General features: G+C 38.3%; 1 protein-coding gene across 4 annotated transcripts in view; it reads right to left on the bottom strand.

The window, feature by feature from the left end:
* Positions 1 to 9649: 9649 nt before the first annotated feature.
* The window catches only part of klhdc3 (kelch domain containing 3), a 62958-nt gene continuing 49481 nt past the window's right edge, over positions 9650 to 23126 (bottom strand). For 3 of the 4 annotated variants that reach the window (XM_062058569.1, XM_062058568.1, XM_062058570.1), the window contains 3 exons: positions 22927 to 23000; positions 20674 to 20752; positions 9650 to 14677 (listed from right to left, as the gene is read on the bottom strand). In XM_062058569.1, the coding sequence (XP_061914553.1) occupies positions 14611 to 14677; positions 20674 to 20752; positions 22927 to 23000 (220 nt within the window). In that variant the 3' untranslated portion in view covers positions 9650 to 14610. Of the gene's footprint in view, positions 14678 to 20673; positions 20753 to 22926; positions 23001 to 23126 lie in introns of those variants that run through there. The other variant, XM_062058572.1, reaches the window with a different exon arrangement.

Raw genomic sequence — 23126 nt, 5'->3', positions numbered from 1 at the left:
ACGTTTACGTCAGGACTTTGGGAAGGCCATTCTAAAACCTTAATTGTAGCCTGATTTAGCCATTCCTTTACCACTTTTGACGTGTGTTTGGGGTCATAGTCCTGTTGGAACACACAACTGCGCCAAAGGACCCAACCACTGGGCTGATGATTTTAGGTTGTTCTGAAGAATTTGGAGGTAATCCTGCTATTTAATTGTCCCATTTACTCTCTGTAAAGCACCAGTTCCATTGGCAGCAAAACAGGCCCAGAGCATAATACTATCACCACCATGATTGACGGTAGGTATGGTGTTCCTGGGATTAAAGGCCTCACCTTTTCTCCTCCAAACATATTGCTGGGTATTGTGGCCAAACAGCTCAATTTTTGTTTCATCTGACATCACATGGACAAAGATAAGACCTTCTGGAGGAAAGTTCTGTGGTCAGATGAAACAAAAATTGTGCTGTTTGGCCACAAAACCCAGAAATATGTTTGGAGGAGAAAAGGTAAAGCCTTTAATCCCAGTAACACCATTCCTACCGTCAAGCATGGTGGTGGTAGTATTATGCTCTGGGCCTGTTTTGTTGCCAATGGAACTGGTGCTTTAGAGAGAGTAAATGGGACAATGAAAAAGGAGTTTTACCTCCAAATTCTTCAGGACAACCTAAAATCATCAGCCCGGAGGTTGGGTCTTGAGCACAGTCGGGTGTTCCAACAGGACAATGACCCCAAACACACGTCAAAAGTGGTAAAGGAATGGCTAAATCAGGCTAGAATTAAGGTTTTAGAATGGCCTTCCCAAAGTCCTGACTTAAACGTGTGGACAATGCTGAAGAAACAAGTCCATGTCAGAAAACCAAAACATTTAGCTGAACTGCACCAATTTTGTCAAGAGGAGTGGTCAAAAATTCAACCAGAAGCCTGCCAGAAGCTTGTGGATGGCTACCAAAAGCGCCTTATTGCAGTGAAACTTGCCAAGGAACATGTAACCAAATATTAACATTGCTGTATGTATACTTTTGACCCAGCAGAGTTGGTCACATTTTCAGTAGACCCATGAAAATTTATAAAAGAACCAAACTTCATGAATGTTTTTGTGACCAACAAGTATGTGCTCCAATCACTCTATCACACAAAAATAGGAGTTGTAGAAATTATTGCAAACTCAACACAGCCATCATATTATGTTCTTTACAAGTGTATGCAAACTTTTGATCGCGACTGTATGTGCATAAGTGGCACTAATGGTGTTATTAAAGTCGATCCTATCCTAACCTATCCTTGGTAGAAGGCAGTACAGAGTTAGTGTCTTCTGAAAAGCAACACTCAGTCATATTTGTCTGAATAAGTGGCAACACAAGTGAGCACACTTCACATTGAACATGAGCAAAGTGTGGATATTTAGTCTTAGGCACTGCCTTAATCCCTTTGGGCATGGCATTCACCAGAGGTGCACAGGTTGCTACTCGACTCCCCTTCCATTCCTCCATGATAACATCACTGAGCTTGTGGGTGTTCGACACTTTCTGTTGAAGTTCTCAATGAACTGCAGCTCCACACATGCAGCCCCAAAATACGGTATGATGCAACCACTAACATGCTTTACCCCACATTATCTTGTTATCAAAGCCATATATTTGGACAATAATGGCTTTGTATAGTATAGTAAATCTATACTGCTATGCAAACTGCACACTGACTACTCTAAAGTATATGCACGTTGCATTTATGGGGCATTCTACCGAATTAGTTCAAAGTGCTGTTATTAAAAAAAGATTTAATAAAACAATGACGTATTCAGAAGTGGATTGTACATGATGATCTGTTTAAACCCAGGGACTGAACTAAGACAGTGATAAGATACATAGATACAAAATCAACATCATTAATAGGGTACTTTTTATTGAGAAGTACCTGTCCTTTAAATTTAAATGTATAAAAATATTGCTTAAAACCTTTTCTTTCAATGGTGGAATTTAAAATCTATTTATGAATAAGTTTAAATGGGAACTGCACTTTTTTGGAATGTTGCCTATCTTTCACAATCATTATGAAAGACAGGATATGAAATGTATTTGTTTCTTATGAATTCTCACTCGTAAATAAAAGTCTGCTTATAATAGAGTCAATAAAATCCAGTAATTAACCACCCAAAAAGCGCCAACAATACTCCATTTACATTTCGTGACTTGAATATTAACAATTCTACATGAAAACATATTGCATTATACATTTTTTGTGTGTCTGAAACATTTCAGAGCACAGTTGCAGTTATTGCCAGCATCTTCTATTGGCGCACCTTCAGCGTGGTGTAGTGCAGCCACCTCGACTGCGTCTTCTCCCCGTCAGCCATGTTGTAGTTTTTACCGCTTCCATATGTAGTTTGCTGACAAATCACATTTAGAACTGTATGGTACTTTGTATTATAGATGGCAACAGCGAAGCATGTATGTTTATTTATGAGCCAGTCTGCCCCACAACAAGAGTTTAGAGAAAAAATTGCTTATTGACTACAATGGCGGACAATGGCAAAGCTCTTCGAGTAAAATTTACTATATTGTGATTACTTGTGGAGTATATTGTGAATAAATTGAGAACAGGAAGTGAACAAAAGTTTTAGCAACTGTTATGTAAAAGAAAAGGGGTAGGATTAAATAAGCTCTGCTTCTTCCTACTCCTTTTCGAACATGTTGAAAAGAGAAACTGGAAATTGTGATGTATCATGTTGTATGCTTGCATGTTCGAAATAAACTCAAACTCAAACTCAAGTATTAGTGATATTGTTATTATAAGCACTAACGCAGACAAACTATTTATAGCGGCGCCGTGATCACAGAGCTCTAACGAGCCGGTGAGCTGTTTACTCTCCTCTGAGCTCGTGAAAGTTTATTCTAGATCATAAATAATGCCTCACACCTTGATAGTAGAAGGATGAGGACATAATCCGACAAGTTGGTCAATTTTGGCATACAATTTAGACCCGGGGATGCCGAGAAAGACACCCCCCTTTCCTCTTCGCGAGGATTATGAGTCATTCTTCATCTGATTGGGAATGTATGAACATCCCATCAACTATAATCCCAGTGAGAGCAGACATTGTACAGTAAGTAATGTTTTGTTATGTTTGTTATATCTCATGAAGTCTACAGTGAGTAGTAATCAGCAATGCTGTCGAAGGAAAAAGCAAACATCGAGATGCGTCTTTTAAATTAATACACGACCCTATACTTAAAGAAAGACCAAAATGTGTAAATATTGCATGTTATTATTAATGTGCCTGTTACTACATTACATATATACCGTAATTTCCGGACTATAAGCCGCTACTTTTCCCCCTCGTTCTGGTCCCTGCGGCTTATACAACGGTGTGGCTTATTTACGGCCTGTTCTTCTCCGACATCGACGAAGAGGATTTCGGTGGTTTTAGTACGCAGGAGGAAGACGATGACACAATGATTAAAGACTGACTTTTCATATACCGGTAGGCTGGTTATTTTGATAACGTACAGGCGAGCACTTTGTATTGCTTTGCACCGTTGTATTATTTGTACTCTGCACGAATGCTGTTCGCCATGTCAAAGATATGAAAGTTTGATTGAATGATTGAAAGATTTATTGTTAATAAATGGGACGCTTTGCGTTCCCAAACAGTCATCTCTGTCCCGACAATCCCCTCCGTGGTATCAGGAACCCCTATATACTACGGTAATTACACATCAAAACCCTGCGGCTTATAGTCGGTGCGGCTTATATATGGAGCAATCCGTATTTTCCCCTAAATTTAGCTGGTGCGGCTTATAGTCAGGTGCGGCTTATAGTCTGGAAATGACGGTACTTATAGTGTGTATATACAACCTTGATGGAAGTTTGGATGTTTTTTTAAGCACTTTATGGGCAGAATAGAGCGGCTCCCTTAGGCTCTATTGTAAGCTGACTTTTATTTATTTACGAGTTAGAATGTATATAAAAAACAAAAACATATGCGTGCTTGTCTTACATAAGGATTGTGAGTGATAGGCAAAATTCCAAACACAAATGTAGTTCCCCTTTAAACAGAGGTTGAAAGACTTATTTATTGTGGGTTTAATTTTTATATTAAAAAACTGGCCTAAAAAAATCATGTCCTTAATTTTTATGTTACTACCTAAACAAAATATTTTTATAGATTCAAGCCACACCCCTGTTTTTGACCAGGAAGTGATGTAGTGATTGTGTGTGTTCCCTGTTGTTTTCCTTTTGTAGACTTAGGGGTGAGTTGTTCACGGTTAATACATAAATTCTGATTTAACTGCACTGCATTCTGTGTATTTTTCTACAAAGAAGCATAAGGTATTTGTATGTGTTTATTTGTTACACACCTTTCAATGATGCATTAGGTAGTGTTCAGAAGCCTGACAGTAATGTCAATGTGTTTTTTCTTCATTATGTGGGTAATTATTTTCAACTGACACTAACAGTTTTCTAAAAAAAATAAATGCTATTTCTTCAATATTTTTATGAGCTAATATTAAGCATTTAGATTGAGGGAATATGATACTACCTTGCAAACAAATAGCGGTAACTACCGAAACACTAGGTGTTCGCACAAAAAAGAACGCATATTCAATCAATCAATCATTGTTTATTTATATAGCCCTAAATCACAAAGGGCTGATATTGAGTTGCCGACTAAAATATTACAATACTGATTAGTCGAATGTATGCCCGATTTCCAAAATAATTAACTCTGAAATCAATTTGATCAGTGTTATACATTTTAGAAAGAAAGATTGCACATCAATTTTGAGGAATTTCATAAATTGAAGTCAGAAAATTTGTAAAAAAAAAACCAAAAAAAACATTTCGATGAATTTTATTGTGAAAAACAATACATTTTAAAAAAAATCTTTGCACAAGGGAAGTAAAAATAACATGTTAATATTTTGTATTCATAATTGAATATTATGTTTTGGTTGTGACAAATTTGGGGAGAGGAAAAGCATTCACAAACATTCTAAAATTACAAAATAAAAGATGACTGTTCTTTTTCTAGAAATGTCTACTTCAGATATTGTACACTATATATAAGGACAAGGTTTAAAGAATAAAACCTCTTAACTATTTCCAACCTCACTTTGACCAATTCAGTGGAATGACCCTGATACAGCATAGTGCAGGTGTAGGGAACCTATGGCTCTCGAGCCAGATGTGGCTCTTTTGATGACTGCATCTGGCTCTCTCATAAATCTTAGCTGACATTGCTTAAACACGATAAGTAATGAATAATTCCGCTGGTAATTACAGTGTCAAAATATAAAACATTCTCATGCATTTTAATCCATCCATCCGTTTTTTTTACCGCACCTGTTGAAAAAGTTGCATTATTGGTGAGAAGTATTTTATTTATTATTGGTTAGTTTCAGAATAACAATGTTATTAAAAATAATAAGAGACTCTAAAAGTGTTGGTCTTACTTAAAAATGCACACCTTTAGTTTTATTCAGTGTTAAAAAATATTATATGGCTCTCACGGAATTAAAAAAAAAATATATTTGGCTTTCATGGCTTTTTCAGCCAAAAAGGTTCCCGACCCATGGCTTAGTGCCTTAGGAAGATATACTTTAGTAAAAATGTTTGCCGAAATGTGAGTGGTGTAATCACTTGAGATATTGTAAATGGGATTGAACCAATAAACTGGGATTGGCTCGATTTTGTGACCCTGATTAGGATTAGGTGTAAAAATGTTACTGTATATTTTTTTAAAATATTTCCAACTCATAACAGATTTCTGTTTATTTTTCAATTGACTACTGCCAATTACAATATAGTCCAATGAATTATATTTGCATTATCCCCAAAACAAAAATGATTGTTGCACATTCACTCTTAAGCACCTATGCAGTATCATATCATATCAATCAATCAACCGAAGTTAATTTATTTAGCCCTAATCACAGGTGCCTTGAAGGGCTGCACAAACCGCAATGACATCATTCATTATGTGAAAGTCCAGTCCATTAGGAGGTCTTCATCCAGGTCATAAAGGAATGACTGAGAACAGCTAGCACGTCCTCTAGACTGGTATCTCTCCAGGGACTATCCGTGGCCATCTGGTAACCTTTTCTTGCAGGAGAGGAGCACAAAAAAGGGGAGAAGCGGCAGGTCAACTTATCTAAAACAGAGTCTATTTAAAAGCTGGAGTATGTCGATGAGTTTTAAGGTGGGACTTAATAGCTTCTACTGAGGTAGCATCTCTAATTGTTGCTGGTAGGGCCTTCCAGAGCCCTGGAGCCCAAATAGAAAACGCTCCAGAGCCTGCAGACTTTTGAGGGCTCTGGGAATCACTAATAAGCCGGCGTTCTTGGAACGTAGGTTTCTGGACGGAACATACGGTACAAAACAATCAGCAAGATAAGATGCTACTAATTCGTTTATTTTATACGCACATAATAAAACCTAAAGTCACATCTTAAGTGTACCGAGAGCCTGTGCAGCTGGGCCAGAATAGGCGTAATATGATTGAACTTGCTTGTCCTAGTCAAAAGTCCAGCAGCCGCATTTTGAACCAACTGTAATCTTTTAATGCTAGACATAGGGAGACCCGAAAATAATGTTACAGTAATCGAGACGAGACGTAACGAACGCATGTATAATGATCTCAGCGTCACTTATGGACAAAATGGGACGGTTTTAATTGATATTACGGAAAAATGAAAGAAGACTGTTTTAGTAACATTCTTAATGTGTAGCGCAAACGAGAGAGTTGGGTTGAAAATAACACAGAGATTCTTCACCGCGTAACTTTGTATAATTGTTTTATTGTTAAATTTCAAAGTGGTATCCTAAAGCAAGTGCCTGTGTCTAGCAGGGCCGATAATCAACATCTTTGTTTTCTTAGCGTTAAGATGCAGGAAGTTGCCGGACATCGATTCTTTAATATCATTACAACAAGCCTCCAGGTGACTACAATCTGGCTTGTTGGTCAGCTGTAAGGGCATATAAAGTTGGCTGTCATCAGCATAACAATGAAAACTAAAACTTTGTTTGCGAATGACAGGTGCTGAAGAGTGCAGGGCCAAGAACCAAACCCTGTCCGCACGTTACCATAACATACTCCGAGGTCACGTTTCTGACATACCAACACTTGATTTGATGTGCTGTAATAGAATGTTATGATCAACCGTATCAAAAGCATCGCTGCAATCAAGTAGCAGAAACATGTATGACGCATCAGCATCCATAGTTCATAAAAAATCATTAGTCACTTTTGCGTGCGCCATTTTAGTTGAGTGATTTGCCCTGAACCCCGACTGAAAGAATCCACAAAGATTGTTTCAGACGCCAAGTATTTATTTAGCTGTTGTGCAATTATTATTTTCTAGGATTTTTTTAGATGAATGGTAGGTGCGACACCAGCCTGTAGGTTAGCAGGAGGTCAGAATCGAGGTTAGGTCTTTTAAGCAGAGGATGAAAAACCACTGTTTTGAATGCTAAGGGAACAGTACCGGAGGACAGTGATACTGTAGGTTAATACTATTTAGCACTGATGGTCCTAATATTACAAACAGCTCCTTGATGAGTTTCCCAGGAAGAGGGTCGAGTAGACATGTTATTGTTTTGTCCGATTAACGAGTTGCGAGAGTTCCTCTGTTTCTTCTTCAAAACGAGAGATTATTTTGGAAAGCATTTGCCGTAATGCAAACTTTTCTAGAGAGCTCAATCTTTTTAGTGAAGAATTACATACAGTCATCAGCCGAAGTGGTGGAGCTACTGGGAGAAGACGCTGGTTGGGTTGGCGATTCTATGCTGTTAAACAGAAATTTAAGATAGTTTTTATTCAGGCAAATAAGATTAGAGTGATAATTAGTTTTAGCAAAGGTAAGTGCATCTTCATAGGTTATTAAAATATCACTCCATGCTTGATGGAAGACCTGTAGTTTAGTCACACGCCATTTGGGTTCTTGCTTTCTACATGATTATTTCAGAACTCTGGTTTCTTACGTAAACAATGGGGTATGTGACTTAGGGGCCTTTTTGAAATTTTAACGGTGCTATGCCATCAATGGCAAGAGAACTTTCAAATGTCCAGGTCAGCTGTGATGTTACTTAGCGAAAAACTTCATCCATTTGTCGAAGGAGAGACAACGAGAATGCGTGCTTCCGTGGATTAGATAAAATTGGTAGCTAGTGCTTTGTATTACCTGGCCGTCGAGGAAAACAGCGATTGCATTTGGACTGGCAAAGCAGACTGTATCATGTATTGTTCGCCATGTATGTCGCAGACTCGACGTTTAGGTCCAGAGTATATAAAGTCACCCAAAACGAATGGACAATGAAGGTGAAGAAAAAAGAGTGAGAAGTGTCCTGACCAGATATCTAGATCCCTAGCTTGATAAATGTTAAATATACTTTATTCATTTGTTTTACGTGTCTAATAAAGATTTGATTAATTAATGATGTCTCAGTTGTGATTCACTACAAAAGGGCCCCACAGCACACTGGATTCCAGTTAATTGAAATGCCACAACACTGGATATTGTTCAGATAAGTTAAATTTAAGAACTTGCACACAAAGCAACACTGGAGATGACTACGATGTGCGCATTTTCCGCGCATGCGTACTAGGTTGCGTTGCGCCGGCGGACGGAGGGGTGCGGGGGTCTTAAACGGTGGCATTGTTGTGTGTGGACACGGATAAGGTTAGGTGTGATTTACCCTGGATAACCTTATCCGGCTTAGTGCAAACGGGGCCTAAGGTTAAGGTTTACATCAGAGATTAGTAGGACCCCTTCACCCCTTTTAAGGGGACGAGCTACATGTGAACTTGTATAGTTTGGAGGAGATGCCTCATTAAGCGGAAAAAAACTCATCTGGTTTTAACCATGTCTCGCTGAGACCAATGACACCAAGATTGTTGTCTCTAATGACCTCATTAACTAATTACAGAGACAATGATCTAATATTCAAAATACCCATATTACAGGTTGTTTGGAGACATTTTTGTTAACAGTATCGGTAGTAGTAATATTATTGAAGCGTGTTTTAAATAGCTCCGAGCACATCTAGGAATTGGTATGGTTGGAGTCTAGAAGTTAATTGGTAGGTGCTGCGGGTGATTTGTTAAAACATCATTTGCATATCAACCTCTGGCACAGTGTCTGCAGGAAGAGCATTATGTGAGGTATGTATTATTTTAAAAGAAATGGTATGTGGCCTTGTGGTTAGAGTGTCCGCCCTGAGACTGGAAGGTCGTGAGTTCAAACCCTGGTCGAGTCATACCAAAGACAATAAAAATGGAACCCGTCGTCTCCCTGCTTGGCACTCAGCATCAAGGGTTGGAAATGAAGGCTACATCACCAAACTATTCCCAAGCGCAGCCACCGCTGCTGCTCACTGCTCCCCTCACCTCCCAGGGGGTGAACATGGGAATGGGTCAAATGCAGAGGGTAATTTCACCAGACCTTGTGGGTGACTATTGCTGGGACTTTAACTTTTTTTTAATGTGTGCAGGAATTTTCCAGCTTGGTGCTGGTTAGTTCTAGCTTAACTGACTCTTTACCAGTAGTCTGTAAGCCCCTTGTAGGCGATGATCTCATGATGTTGCATTATTAAAGTTGTGTTGCTACTTTGGTAAGTGATGTGGGATCTTTCACACAAAGACATTTTGGCAGTTAAGTCAACTTGTCTCATATTTATTCCTGGTATTGTCATAAAGAATATTGCACATAAAGTCCTAACCAACTTTACAATCTCTAAAGAAAATGAAAAAAACAAAAAAATGTAAAAAAAATACAACAATAGCCAAGTGTGTGTGTATAATTGAATGATTATACACTTTGTTCGGTTATTTCTAAGTATTTGTTAGGAAGGAATTATTCATTCCATTGATTGGAGACACTATTATGCTACCATGTCAGAATTAAATCGTCTGGCACTATATTCCAAGAGCATTTACCATTTTTGAAAGCAAGGCACACCGCTTTCCTTGTATTTGAACTCTATTTAATAGGGAGGGTTTAATCACCACCATTAAGAATGTCATGCCAACATATGTAAATAAACACACTTAAGCATCAGCATTGCCCAGCTGGAAGTGTTTGTATCATTTTCAGAGAAAGTTTTTTTTACAAAGTGTTGTTATCCCTGAAGAATTATGTCATCCATAATCTTTACACAAGATAGGAGAAAAAAAACCCCATCACTAATTACATTAGTTTTAATTATGTCCTTTCAGTGTCACATCACATATGAGTTGTTTGGCTGCTTTACACTGCGGGACTGATGTATATCATTTGTGTGTGTGAACGCCAACTATTAGACTTGGTTTGTGTCCATAAAAGTTTTCCTCATTCCATGTCACATTTCGTGGTTACAAACTGACATACATTAATTAAATAAAAAACTAATTTTGGTCTGCTTGAAAACCAGTAACAGTGCACATACGGATAGTGGTAAGGATACATCACATGCCTAACACTGAGGAGAACTTATTACTTGACTTTTTACACTTCATCATGTTTCTTAGGCATACACAGGCTCTTCTGATGACATTGTGCCAAAGAAAATTAAAGCCTTCGCCATTGAAGTGAAAATGAACATCATAATTTAGAGGCATTTCGAAATATGGCTGCCTGATGCATTGTTGCAGGTTGTAGCAACACAACTAAAGAAGGGGTCAGCCTGCGTATAATTCCAAATGATGGGAATATGAGGAAAGTATGGACCCCTTTAACATAATGGGACGGACAAAGTGAGAGGAGTATAATTTGCAGTGGTATTCTTAATGATTGTCTTCAAATAAGGGTTTTAATCAGAGTTTGGCTTTAAAGACTCAACTCAAATGTGATCCCGAGAATCAGGAGCACACTCAATGGGAGAAAAACTTAGTTAGAACCTGCAGAATAATGGAGAAAGAGGAGCAGAACCGGCGCTCAAAAATGAGAGAAAAAGGCGCGCTTATTCTAACCCCAACCCTCCTTTACTGTTGTTTTTCTCAAGATGCTTGAGAAAATGCCAAAAGAGCATGAATAAACACAGGCTATGGTATCTTTGGAAGAGGACATAAAACGAGCAGGGAAGTCTAGAAATGGTGATTATTTTAAATATTTTTTTCTCTCATAACATTAATCATATCAGTTTTAAAGTAATCATGGACCAAGGAGACCAAAATATGCAATGAAGTAATCAAAATAATAGTTTTACATGCCTTCAGCCACACTGTCTACGAGGGGAAATGGGCTCCAGTTCTGTAGATCAGTGGTCCCCAACCACCGGTCCGCGGACCGGTACCGATTGGGACCGGGCCGCGCAAGAAATTAAAAAAAAAAAAAAATTAAAAAATATATAAAATTTTGGTGTATAACAACATGGACATACACTCATTGGTTAACAGTTACGGTGCAAGCCAGTTCAGTCAAAATAATTTGTCAGTCAGCCAAATAAATTAAAGACATGCAAACTATCACTATAGGAAAACTGTCCTTCACATGTGAGAGTAAAGCATAGTTGATCCCAGAAACTCAGACAGAAAAGCACTGTGCTACCAACTTGAGTATGGTCACAAAGATTGGACATCAGTACTGCATCAGAAACAACTGAAGTGTGTGGTTCCAATGCTGAAAGAAAGGCAACACAGAGATTAATTCTCTCCACCTTATTAACTTAGTTGTGTTACAATGACTTTTTCCAAGAAAGAAACTGCCAAGCTCTACAATGTATTGATCATAATGTCTGTGTAATCAAAACCTATTCTTCAAATCTTCCATAACTCAGTTTGAACCTTCCATGACACGAAAAACGATTAACACTACAATGACCACATCACTTAGCGTGAAGTTGGTATGTTTCCTCTGGTTCTAAAAACACATAATGATCCTGATGCTGTAAATATGAACCTAATGGACAACAATCCAACCACAAATGCACTTTATCTATGCCAGTCTGGGTTGGCAGTTCGTAAAATAGTTCTTTTTCTTAATATTATTTAACGCTTAAGAAACTTCAGCAGAACAGACTTTGGCTGAGGCCATCAAGGATACTAGAATATTAGCACGCAACCTTTAGCTGTAAATTGAACATGGATGGATGCAAAAGTGGGATTTTCTTTTTGCAGTGAGAAATCTAAACGAGAGCCCTTATACATTGGTATCATGTCTAAGTATGTACATGCACACTTTCCTGGTTTCTCGAAAAGCAGGTCATGAGGAAAGGGGCTTGACACTGCTTGGATTGTCTAATACCTGTTGTACAATATATATATACGTTTAGAGGAATGCAAGCCTAATTGCACAGTGCAAATGTGTAGATTTACTAAAAGTCAACAATTGGTGTATGGGAGAGATCTCCAACCGTCCCCGTCCACTACCACTACTGCTGTGCACAAACTGCTGTAGCTCAAGCAAGGATTCTGTAACCATAGTCACCTGCAGTATCAGATTGGATTTTCACATTTTTACGAAAGTTGAAAGGTTTACAGGAAACTTCTTTTAAAAAAAGAAAAAATGGTAGTTTTTCAAGAAAAGCAGCAGACTTGACATCTATGTGTAGCATTTGGACTGATATGGGTGGTGGTAAGACATAAGAGTTATTTCATTTCCAACTGTCTGTGAGGCCATGAATGTCTACAGGCTGCGCAAACGATGGAGGCAAAGCAAAGGAAGGAGGAGAGGGAGTAAGTGTTGAAACCAGAAACCACTCACTAGGCACATCGACTGTCGGAAATTGTCTCAGTGAGTCGTGTAAACATTTCATTCATATAGTTGCCTGATCGGTGTCACACATAAAGTGGGTTGATGTAAAAAAATAATAAACTCCAGGCAATGCTATGTGTGACAGGACTACGCACAGCATAGTCATAAAATTTGAACTTTGCACACAGCATAGGTCTGGCGGACGTCTGTTTTGATTATGCGTGGACCTCTGCGGACAACGTTCCGTGTACATTGCATTTGAGTATGTTTGGGCTTTAATGCCTTGACATCCATCAACATCCAGGCAGACGGTACAATATTTTATATCCACACAAAAACACCACAATCCAGGAGATTTTTAGCTTCACTCAGGGTGTCTGGACACAAGGGCATTTATTGGAAGTCTCCCACAAAAGTCGGCAGAGCAGCTCTGCACTACTTGATTGAACATTGAGTTGTGGCTACTACGAATAATGTGTCTGTGTATGTTCTCTGTCATCCAGCTAATGGATATCTGCAAAAGTTGAATCGAGGCAAGTGGAGTCTTCCTGTATGTTGAAGAAGTTTCGCCTTTTGTCTAAAAAGTTTATTTAGTTTTAAACTTAAGGGCTGTTAATGTTCCTGGTGTTCACTAACGAGTTGTTACGCCAGCAGGCAGTCGAATGACCTATTGGTATGCAACACAGTTGTTCTCTAGCCATGTCAGAAAACATCAGCAACCCTATTGTGACCAGCCCTAGGGAACACACCCACCAGAGATATAAATAAGAAAACTCCATTCCTTAGGTTCAGAACTGACCAGCCTTCTGGACAAAAGGTGAAATGTCTTCAACAAACAAGACTTACAATTAGTGGTGTTTTTGTGTGTTGTACAGAAAATAAAGTACTCTAAGGAATAGTGTTAACCGTTTGGGATGCCAGTGTTGCAAATTGCTGGCGGTGAGTCAGGTTATTAATGCAAATTGACAGGAACAGTGTGAGCTTTAGCCAGCAGACATGACAGCAATACATCTCTGAGTCCCACATTGATTTTGTTGCCATAGTTGCGCTTGCATTATCACTGTATTTGGCCTATTTTTCCCCCGTAACTCTTGTGATGGACACAATTGCACAGTATAGAACAAACTTCAAAGAAAAAGAGCCATGTGACGCATGTTAGTGGTGCCACTCTCCAAAACAGGTAGCACGAAACTTGCAGAGCTGGGATTGTGTGTAAACATATGCTTAACATTTGCATGACTCATTTGTATATTTGGTAGGGGAAAAGTTATGGCAGGTGTGTGACCGCAATGATAATTCCTTTGTTCTGGGAATATATTGACAAGTGCGGCATGCTATTGGGAGAGGTAGATGGGTTGAAAAAAAACACAAGACTGGGCTGCTTGTAAATGAGTGTTGAATCACCAAAAGTCAGGCAGTGGGGTTGCCATGTGGAGATGAAGTGTAGCAAAGCATTGAAAGATGATCAAACAAGTTCACCAGCACAGTACCCAATTAAACAATCTCCCTGAACACCAAAAAAAGTTAGTCTATTGACCCATTAGCTGCAAATTGACATGAAATCTATGTAATTGTACATAGTCATGTCCCTTTAAGTCTCTTAATGTAGATTTTGTGTTACGATTTGTCTCCCAGCGATAGCTCTCATGGTAATTTCCCTCTCGTTTTTCTTCTCCTTCAGTCCTTCCTGTGCTTAGGATTCAAAGTCTGTGATTATCATAGGCTGATTGGATCTCTGAAGACAAAAAAAGAAGATAAAAGGTGATCAGGTGTCAGCCATTTTTTCCTCCTGTGAGACCTCCTGAATGCGAGAAAGCCCATCCAGTCCAAAAATAAGTCCTATGCAGGACATTTTGATGAATAGACTGAATCCACCATAGATCCATCTGTGGCAAAAGCAGTCCCGCCATCAGCAATGGATCAGAGATATAAATTCTGCTCCTTTTTGATATCCAGCCACATCAGCCATGTGAGGAGAAAATGGGCCTGCTGATGTTGCTGTTGGTGGTCATGGCAGACAGTTCCCACCTAAAGAGAAAGAAGAAAAAAGGCTAAATCCTGGTCAAATTATTTAGTTAGTGAATAAACATTACATTCAATTAAGGCCAACTCAATGAAATCTGATTTATTACATTTTAATTGATAGGGCTGTCAAAAAAAAAAAGATTTTCGAATGAAACGCAATTCCTATTTGTAACAATTCTAAATCGATAAAATAAAATAAAAATCGATTTAAAATGTTTATTATTTTTTTGTTTAAAGTTATAATCTGTCTTGTCCAGCCACTGAGGCAAATCATATCATTGATATAGATGACCATATCTGCTGTACAGATTTATTTTACAAAAGACAAATGTGTGACACTTCTCTTGTTGTCTTATTTGTATTTGACTTTATTTAAAGTTTTAGGGTAGAATTTTATTAAACAAAAGCAGTTTTCTTTGAAGTAATATATAATTTTTTCACGGCTGTTTATCTTTTTTGTGGAGGGCAGCACGGTGGTACAGGGGTTAGTGCATGTGCCTCACAATAAGAAGGTCCTGGGAGTTTGCATGTTCTCCCCGTGACCGCGCGGTTTCCCTCCGGTTATTCCGGCTTCCTCCCACCTCCAAAGACATGCACCTGGGGATAGGTTGATTGTGCAAAACTGAATTGACCCGAGTGTGTGAATGTGAGTGTGAATTGTGTCTGTCTATGTGTTGTGTGTACCCCGCCTTCCGAACGAATGCAGCTGAGATAGGCTCCAGCACCCCCCACAACCACGAAAGGGACAAGCGGTAGAAAATGGATGGATGGATGGATGAATGTAGTTAATCTTAGAACTGGCACCCAATGTTATTAAAAAGTATTGATTTTGAATCGAGAATCATTTTGAAACGAGAATGGATTCTGAATTGAATCGTTACCCCCCCAAAATCGAATCGAATCGTGTGGTGCCCAAAGATTCAAAGCCCTACTAGTTGAGACATTCCGAAAATATTCAATCTGTGTGAGTGTATCGGCCTTCGATTAAGTAATCATGTGAAATTAGTTTGAAGATGAGGGAAGGCTGTGATGTAACATGAGAACCAGGAGCAGGGGCTGACAACAGAGTCTAGTGCTGACCTGATGACAGGTCAGAGGTTGAGCACCAGATTGTTATCACTGGCTCTGGTTTCAACACTCACTCCCTCTCAATTGCTTTGTTCGTTTTTTTGGAGTGCGCGTGTGTGTTGAAGAGCGGAGATTGGCACCAGGGCAGAGGATGCCATTGAGGGGCAAAGGGAGTTAACCAGACTCTAGTGACCTCACAGAGAAGACAAGCCTTGACAGCTTACAGAACAACTCTACACCACCTTAAAGTGGAGCTCGTGCAAGGTGGCAATGATGACGCAACAGATATGAGAAGTTAATCAAGTGTCAAGTTACACACTGTATAAATACAAATTATAACAATTTATTTTATTTTAATCTAATCTAGTGTTCCTAAAATATATACATTAACAAAAATATAAAAATAACACTTTTGCCCCATTTTTAATGAGCTGAACTCAAACACATTTAACTTTTTCCATGTACGTAGAAGTGCTATTTCTCTCAAATATTTTTTGACATATCTGTCTAAAACTTTGTTAGTGAGCACTTCTCTTTTGCCAAGATACTCTATCCACTTACCAGTTATGGCATATGAATATGCTGATTAGAGAGCATTATTATTGCACAGGCGTGCATAAGGCTAGCCTGAGAATGTACAGTTCTAATGTACTGGAGCCATTGACTGGAACCCACTGTTGTATAAGCCGGTCCAGAGCTTGGCAAACATGTTCAAAGGGTGACAAGTCAGTTCAGTATGATGGCCATACAAAATGACTGGGATCTAGTCCAAAGAACCCAGCAATCATAATCATGCTGTAAAGGTGATGGTCGTGGATAAATGGCTTTACAATGGTATTCCTGATCTTGGTATCTCTGTGTGTTTAAAATGTTTTCAAAACAACATTGAATGCAAGCATATGCCCAATAAATGTGGTTACAACAACAAACTGCACTCCGTTTTAGACCCAGATGAGGACGGCGAGCATGCAATTGAACTTCTCCGAGACGGTTTCCAACTGTTTGTGCAGAGATTATTTGGTTAGAGTGCATTCGGAAAGTATTCACAGCGCTTCCCTTTTTTCACATTTTGTTACAGCCTAATTCCAAAATGGAATACATTCATTTTTGTCTTCAAAAGTCTGCACACAATACCGCATAATAACAATGGGAAAATGTGTTTTAATTTTTTTTGCAAATGTATTAAAAATAAAAGACTTTAAAAAAATCACATGTACATAGCAAGTATGTACAGTCTTTGCTCAATACTTTGTTGATGCACCTATGGCAGCAACTACAGTATTTCTGAATACATTGTCACTAACTTGGTGCAGCTATTTTAGGGCAGTTTCGCCCATTCCTCTTTGCAGCTCCATCAAGTTAGATGAGAAGTGTTGGTTTAATCCAGGATGGCACTGTATATTGCTACATTTATCTTTCCCTCTGACCTAACTAGTCTCCCAGTTCATGCTGCTGAAAAACAACCCCACAGCATGATGCTGCCACCACCATGCTTCACTATAAGGATGGTATTGGCCTGGTGATGAGCGGTGCCTGGTGTACCCCAAACATGATGTTTGGCATTCAAGCTAAAAGTTCAATCTTTGTCTCATCAGATCAGGACTTTGTTTCTTAATGGTCTGAGAGTCTTTCAGGTGCACTTTTTTCAAACCTTTTACTAAGAAATGTCTTCCGTGTGGCCAATATACCATTCAGGCCTGATCGGTGGATTGCTGCAGAGATGGCTGTCCTTCTGAAAGGTTCTCCTCTCTGCGCAGAGGAATGCTGCAGCTCTGACAGAGTGACCATCGGGTTCTTGGTCACCTCTCTGACTAGACTAAGATGAATGCAGCAATGTACAGAGACACACCAAGGCTTTCCATCCAATTTGATGGAGCTTGAGAGGTGCTGCAAAGAGGAATGGGCTAAACTGCCTAAAGATAGGTGTGCCAAGCTTGTGGTATTGTATTCAAAAAGACTTAAAGTTAAAGTTAAAGTTAAAGTTAAAGTACTAATGATTGTCACACACACACTAGGTGTGGTGAAATTTGTCCTCTGCATTTGACCCATCTCCTTGGGGAGCAGTGGGCAGCAGTGGCGCCGCGCCCGGGAATCATTTTGGTGATTTAACCCCCAATTCCAACCCTTGATGCTGGGTGCCAAGCAGGGAGGTAATGGGTCCCATTTTTATAGTCTTTGGTATGACTCGGCTGGGATTTGAACTCCAACCTACCGATCTCAGGGCGGACACTCTAACCACTAGGCCACTTGAGGCTGTAATTGCTGCCAAAGGTGCATCAACAAACTATGGAACAAATGCTGCAAATACTTATTTTATTTTTTTTAATACATTTGCAATTGTTTTTAAACACTTTGCACATTGTCATTATGGGTATTGCCTGTAAAAGTTTAAGAACAGAAATTAATTTATTTTATTTTTGAATAAAGGCTGTAACATAACAAAAGGTGGAAAAAGTGAAGCGCTGTGAATACTTTCCGCATGCACTGTATGCAAACCGTTTAGCGCACCAGTTGTCCAGGTGGCTGGTATCAGATAATCTTAGCGGTGAAGGTGCTGGATTTGGAGGTCATGGGCTTGTGTGGGCACACATGCTCAGCTGTTGTGAGGCCTCAAACGCATTTGGAGACGGCTTATAGTAGGTAAAGAAATGAGCTTCCCCAACACTTGTGACATCTGTGGCTCTGTTCTTTGTGTTAAAACTGCACATTTTGGAATAGCCTTTATTAGACACCAGCCCTAAAGCACACCTGTGCAATATTGAGCTTCACATGCCACATCTGTGAGGTAGATGAATTATCTCCGAAAAGAAGAAGTGCTCACCAGCACCGATTTTGATAGTTTGGTCAACAACATTAGAGAAAAAATGGGTAATTTAGGTTAAAGAAAAATGATCTTTGAATTAGACTCATGAAAGATGGAAGCAAAAAAGTTTTGCATCGAGTGTGGTTTAATAACCGCTTTTTATTATGTTAATGCTTTTAGAGTGAATGTAAACCTGCAACGTTGACTTGATCACTTGACTTTAACAAGTAGCACAATGCTCATTAATAATATTTAGTAACACACTGCTGCTACAAGACTTTAATTAATCAATTACACGATTTTCATGATTTGTAGTTTGTAATTACCAATAACTAGTCACACAATGTAATATAAATTGTAGTATACATCTTGGCATGTTATAATTGTCAGCAAAGATGTGTCAATATCAAGTAAAATAGCAAATAATCAGCTTAGAGAATTAAACTTTGGATGCAAATCTATCATGCATTTAATCCTTGTTGACTTACAAATAATGGTCCCATTTAGATGCACGCTTGATAGAAAAGAAATGAACGTCTGTATTAGTATCCGTAGCTTTTAACTGCAATGCGGGGTTTCCCCTACATGTAAACGATCGTGGCGCAACGCCACGGCAAGAAATAATGCCACCACAATGTCAAAATAGGTTTTTCTTTTTACGTGAAAACACTTTTTTTTTTTTTACATTAAAACATACTTGAGAGATGTGAATGTTTGAATGTGAGATTTTATGAATGGATATACCCTGTATAGTCAATTATTTATGTTATATTGGCTATAGTAAGTTTGAAAAACAGCTCAAATATCATAAAAATTTTCCTCATTGCTTTATTTTTAAAAAACAAAACAAAAACGTGCATCTAAATTGCCTGTCAGAAGCGCATCAGCTTGTCGCGCACCCAAATGGAGTTGACACCCGGCAAAAGTAAGGAAAGAGAGTTGAATAAGTATTTTAAGCTAATTAATATTTTTTTTGTTCAAGCCAGTACCCTAAATCTTTTGACATTACTACCGACAATAACGTCTAACTTCACGCCTTGTGCGTCTTCGAACCTCCGTTTGAACATTGCTGTGTGGAGTGTGCATATGTCAATGTACGTTTGTGGGTTATCCCCCGGGTACTCCAGCTTACTTGCACATTTCAAACATATGTATGTTACCTACATTGGAGACTGCAAATTGTCCATACATACTAATGTTAATGAATCTGTGCCCTGCGATGGACCATGCTAATTGAAGTTAGCTAAATGTCTATGAGCTAATCCATTGTACGTTAGCATTATGCCAGCGGCATTAGAGCTCAACCTTAATCCTGCACAACTGTATTACCTTTTTCAGTTTATTCCAAATTATATTATTAATCTAATGTGATTCCTACATGTTTTCACTTCATGTGTATATATATAATTTACTTTTTTGTGTATGGTTAGTTTTACAGTGACTTCATTGTGAAGAATATCAACAAAACACCTTAAGTTATTTTTTTCAAATCTAATTTGAAGGACTGTTTACATATTTGGCAAACTAAATTGCAACATTCAGGGAGGGCAGAATAAAGTGTAGCCTGTGTTACCTTTTACAATAAGCAGCAACAATTGAAACTGCATTGAACAAAGAGAGCACAGTCTACCAAGTCAAATTCCTTGTGTTAAAGCTGATTGTGACTCTGATTATATAAGCAATAATGGTATTAATAACTAATAAAACTAATATTTGTTTTAAATATACATAAAACATTTGGTAAGCTTTTTTAAAGAAAATATATGTATCATTGCAAATTAAAATGATCGTGTCATACATATGATGATGTCATATTGACCATGCCCCTAGCCACGCCCCCATCATTAGTATATCTGGCAATACTGGGGAAACCCTGCAATTCATTATTAACTTGTTATTATTAACTAACCTGTTCAAATCAATGGATTTTGAAACTCAACTCAACTTCAGGCAAAGACTGTGGCAGGAACAACAACAATAAATTAATGAAAAAAATGAATGATAAAGAGCGTTATTTCTAAAAAATAAAAAAAAAGTCAAAAACCGTAAAATGTGGTAAAAGTGACCACAGACACAAAGAACTAAATATCTCAATTCAGTGTGGAAATAGCAGAAATGTTTGTTGGACCTGATATCATGTGGAAGGCCCGACTGCTCCAGACTGTATTGAATTACAGCTATTTTGCATAATGTCTTCAAATTTGGACCTGGAAAAGAAAGGGGGATGAGTCTTAGGATGATGACAAAAGTGAAGCTTTTTTCTAAGAAAGTTAAACATTTCTCGTACACAAATCACTACATAAATGTGGTTAGATGTGGGATAATACCACCTTAACATTTGACAACCAAACAATTACACAAGGCGACTCTAAAGAATCTGGGTATTATCTTCGACCCAACTCTCTCGTTTGAGTCACACATTAAGAGTGTTACTAAAACGGCCTTCTTTCATCTCCGTAATATAGCTAAAATTCGTTCCATTTTGTCCACTAGCGACGCTGAGATCATTATTCATGCGTTCGTTACGTCTCGTCTCGATTACTGTAACGTATTATTTTCGGGTCTCCCTATGTCTAGCATTAAAAGATTACAGTTGGTACAAAATGCGGCTGCTAGACTTTTGACAAGACCAAAAAGTTTGATCATATTACGCCTATACTGGCTCACCTGCACTGGCTTCCTGTGCACTTAAGATGTGACTTTAAGGTTTTACTACTTACATATAAAATACTACACGGTCTAGCTCCATCCTATCTTGCCGATTGTATTGTACCATATGTCCCGGCAAGAAATCTGCGTTCAAAGAACTCCGGTTTATTAGTGATTCCCAGAGCCCAAAAAAAGTCTGCGGGCTATAGAGCGTTTTCACCCACATATGCGGTCTTCTCCAAGGTTTCTTATAGTCATTCACATCGACGTCCCATTGGGGTAGTGAGTTTTTCTTTGCCCTTATGTGGGCTCTGTACCGCGGATGTCGTTGTGGCTTGTGCAGCCCTTTGAGACACTTGTGATTTAGGGCTATATAAATAAACATTGATTGATTGATAATGCTGTTTCTTATCTATCCAGGTCTCTATGACTGTAAATACATAGGGTTTACTACAAGGTGATTGTAACGTTTGAAAACAGAAAGAGCAGATTAAACGTTGAAATAACCTGAACAAGTTAACTGGCAAATTGCACCACATTTTTGGACAAGTAATATATTTTTTTTTTAGTTCACTTGACAGCTCTAGATCAGGCTTTTCCAAAATTGGGGTTGCAGGTCCTCTTTTTACTTGCTGGTATTTTAGCTATTACTAAGCAGGCACACAATTTATTGGAAAAGATCTGTTAGAGTCAAGCTCGTTGTAGTAAATACATTGTCAAGGTTATGACAATAAGTGGTACATTTCAATATATGTGATAATGCTCTTTAAACTCATATCTCATCCTTGCACAGAATATTAATTACTTTGAACATAGAGAGAAGTATCAGCTTTATCAGCAGCAATGTCCATCACACGCCTTTTTCTTCTTCTAAGAGAGAGAACTCAGACATACAGTAGTTGCTTTGTGTAGCTTTTACTGAACCTTGGGGTGAATAGATTGTCTTACTGAAAGCAAAGTTTCACAAAAAAGCTACTCCTGAAGGCATATACAGTAAAAGAATGACAAAATGAAATATTAAGGAAATTATTGTAAAAAAATGTCAATCTTTTTTTACTACAAAAATTACAAAAGGGACATTCAGACAAATCAATGAGCGGTGCATTTCTACGTTGGCAACTTATTTGTCATCTAAATGTTATTGTCAGTTATTTTTAAATGTATATGAAATACAGGTAGTAGTTTTAAGAAAAAACTATGAGACAGAATGATTTATGAGTATCTGTACTGGAAGTAGTCTTGGTACATTATACATTAGCTTATCACACAGCCTTGGGCTTATTGTAATTACACAGCTCCTCGGTATCAGATATATAGCTTCATTGTTATTGTAAAAAGAGCATTACTACAAAATTGTCAGCCAATGTCATGTCCCTTGCACCATATGTTCAGGAGTAAAATCTCACGTGAATGGCATGTAACAGTGCATGACATGCAGGATTCCACTTGGTACTGAGAGTCCTCTAAGCTCACTCTGTAAGACCATCCACACAAGAACTTTGAGCACACGTCATGCAGACACTAAGTTTGGCTGTCGAAGAGATGGAAGTGTGCCATATGATGTCACAAAGGTAGGGTGAAGGCCAGGCACAAAGATGAGGAATGGGAGTTAGTCTAAGGACCAATGTAAAATGTTTGACATCTCCTTTATTTATAATCACACAAGGTCCCAAGAAGTATTTTCCATGTCAACCGTTACCTAAAAGCTATCAGGAATGACAGAAATACTCACTGAAATCTAAGATGTAAAGGTCTGAATGATCCATGAGGTTAAATTCATCACCCATTCCTTGCTCAGGACAGGGACTGAAAGAAGAACAAAGACAATAATTTATAGTGATCTGCGTCAAATAAAATACCACTTCCTGTCTTTATGAGAATGAAACAAAGTGTTTTTTAAGTAACTGAAATATTCACATTGTCATACAATTT

The sequence above is a fragment of the Entelurus aequoreus genome, linkage group LG09, assembly GCF_033978785.1.
Source record: "Entelurus aequoreus isolate RoL-2023_Sb linkage group LG09, RoL_Eaeq_v1.1, whole genome shotgun sequence".
Lineage (NCBI taxonomy): Eukaryota > Metazoa > Chordata > Actinopteri > Syngnathiformes > Syngnathidae > Entelurus > Entelurus aequoreus.
Note: the sequence above shows the minus strand (reverse complement) of the source record. Positions and strands in the feature narration are given on the sequence as shown.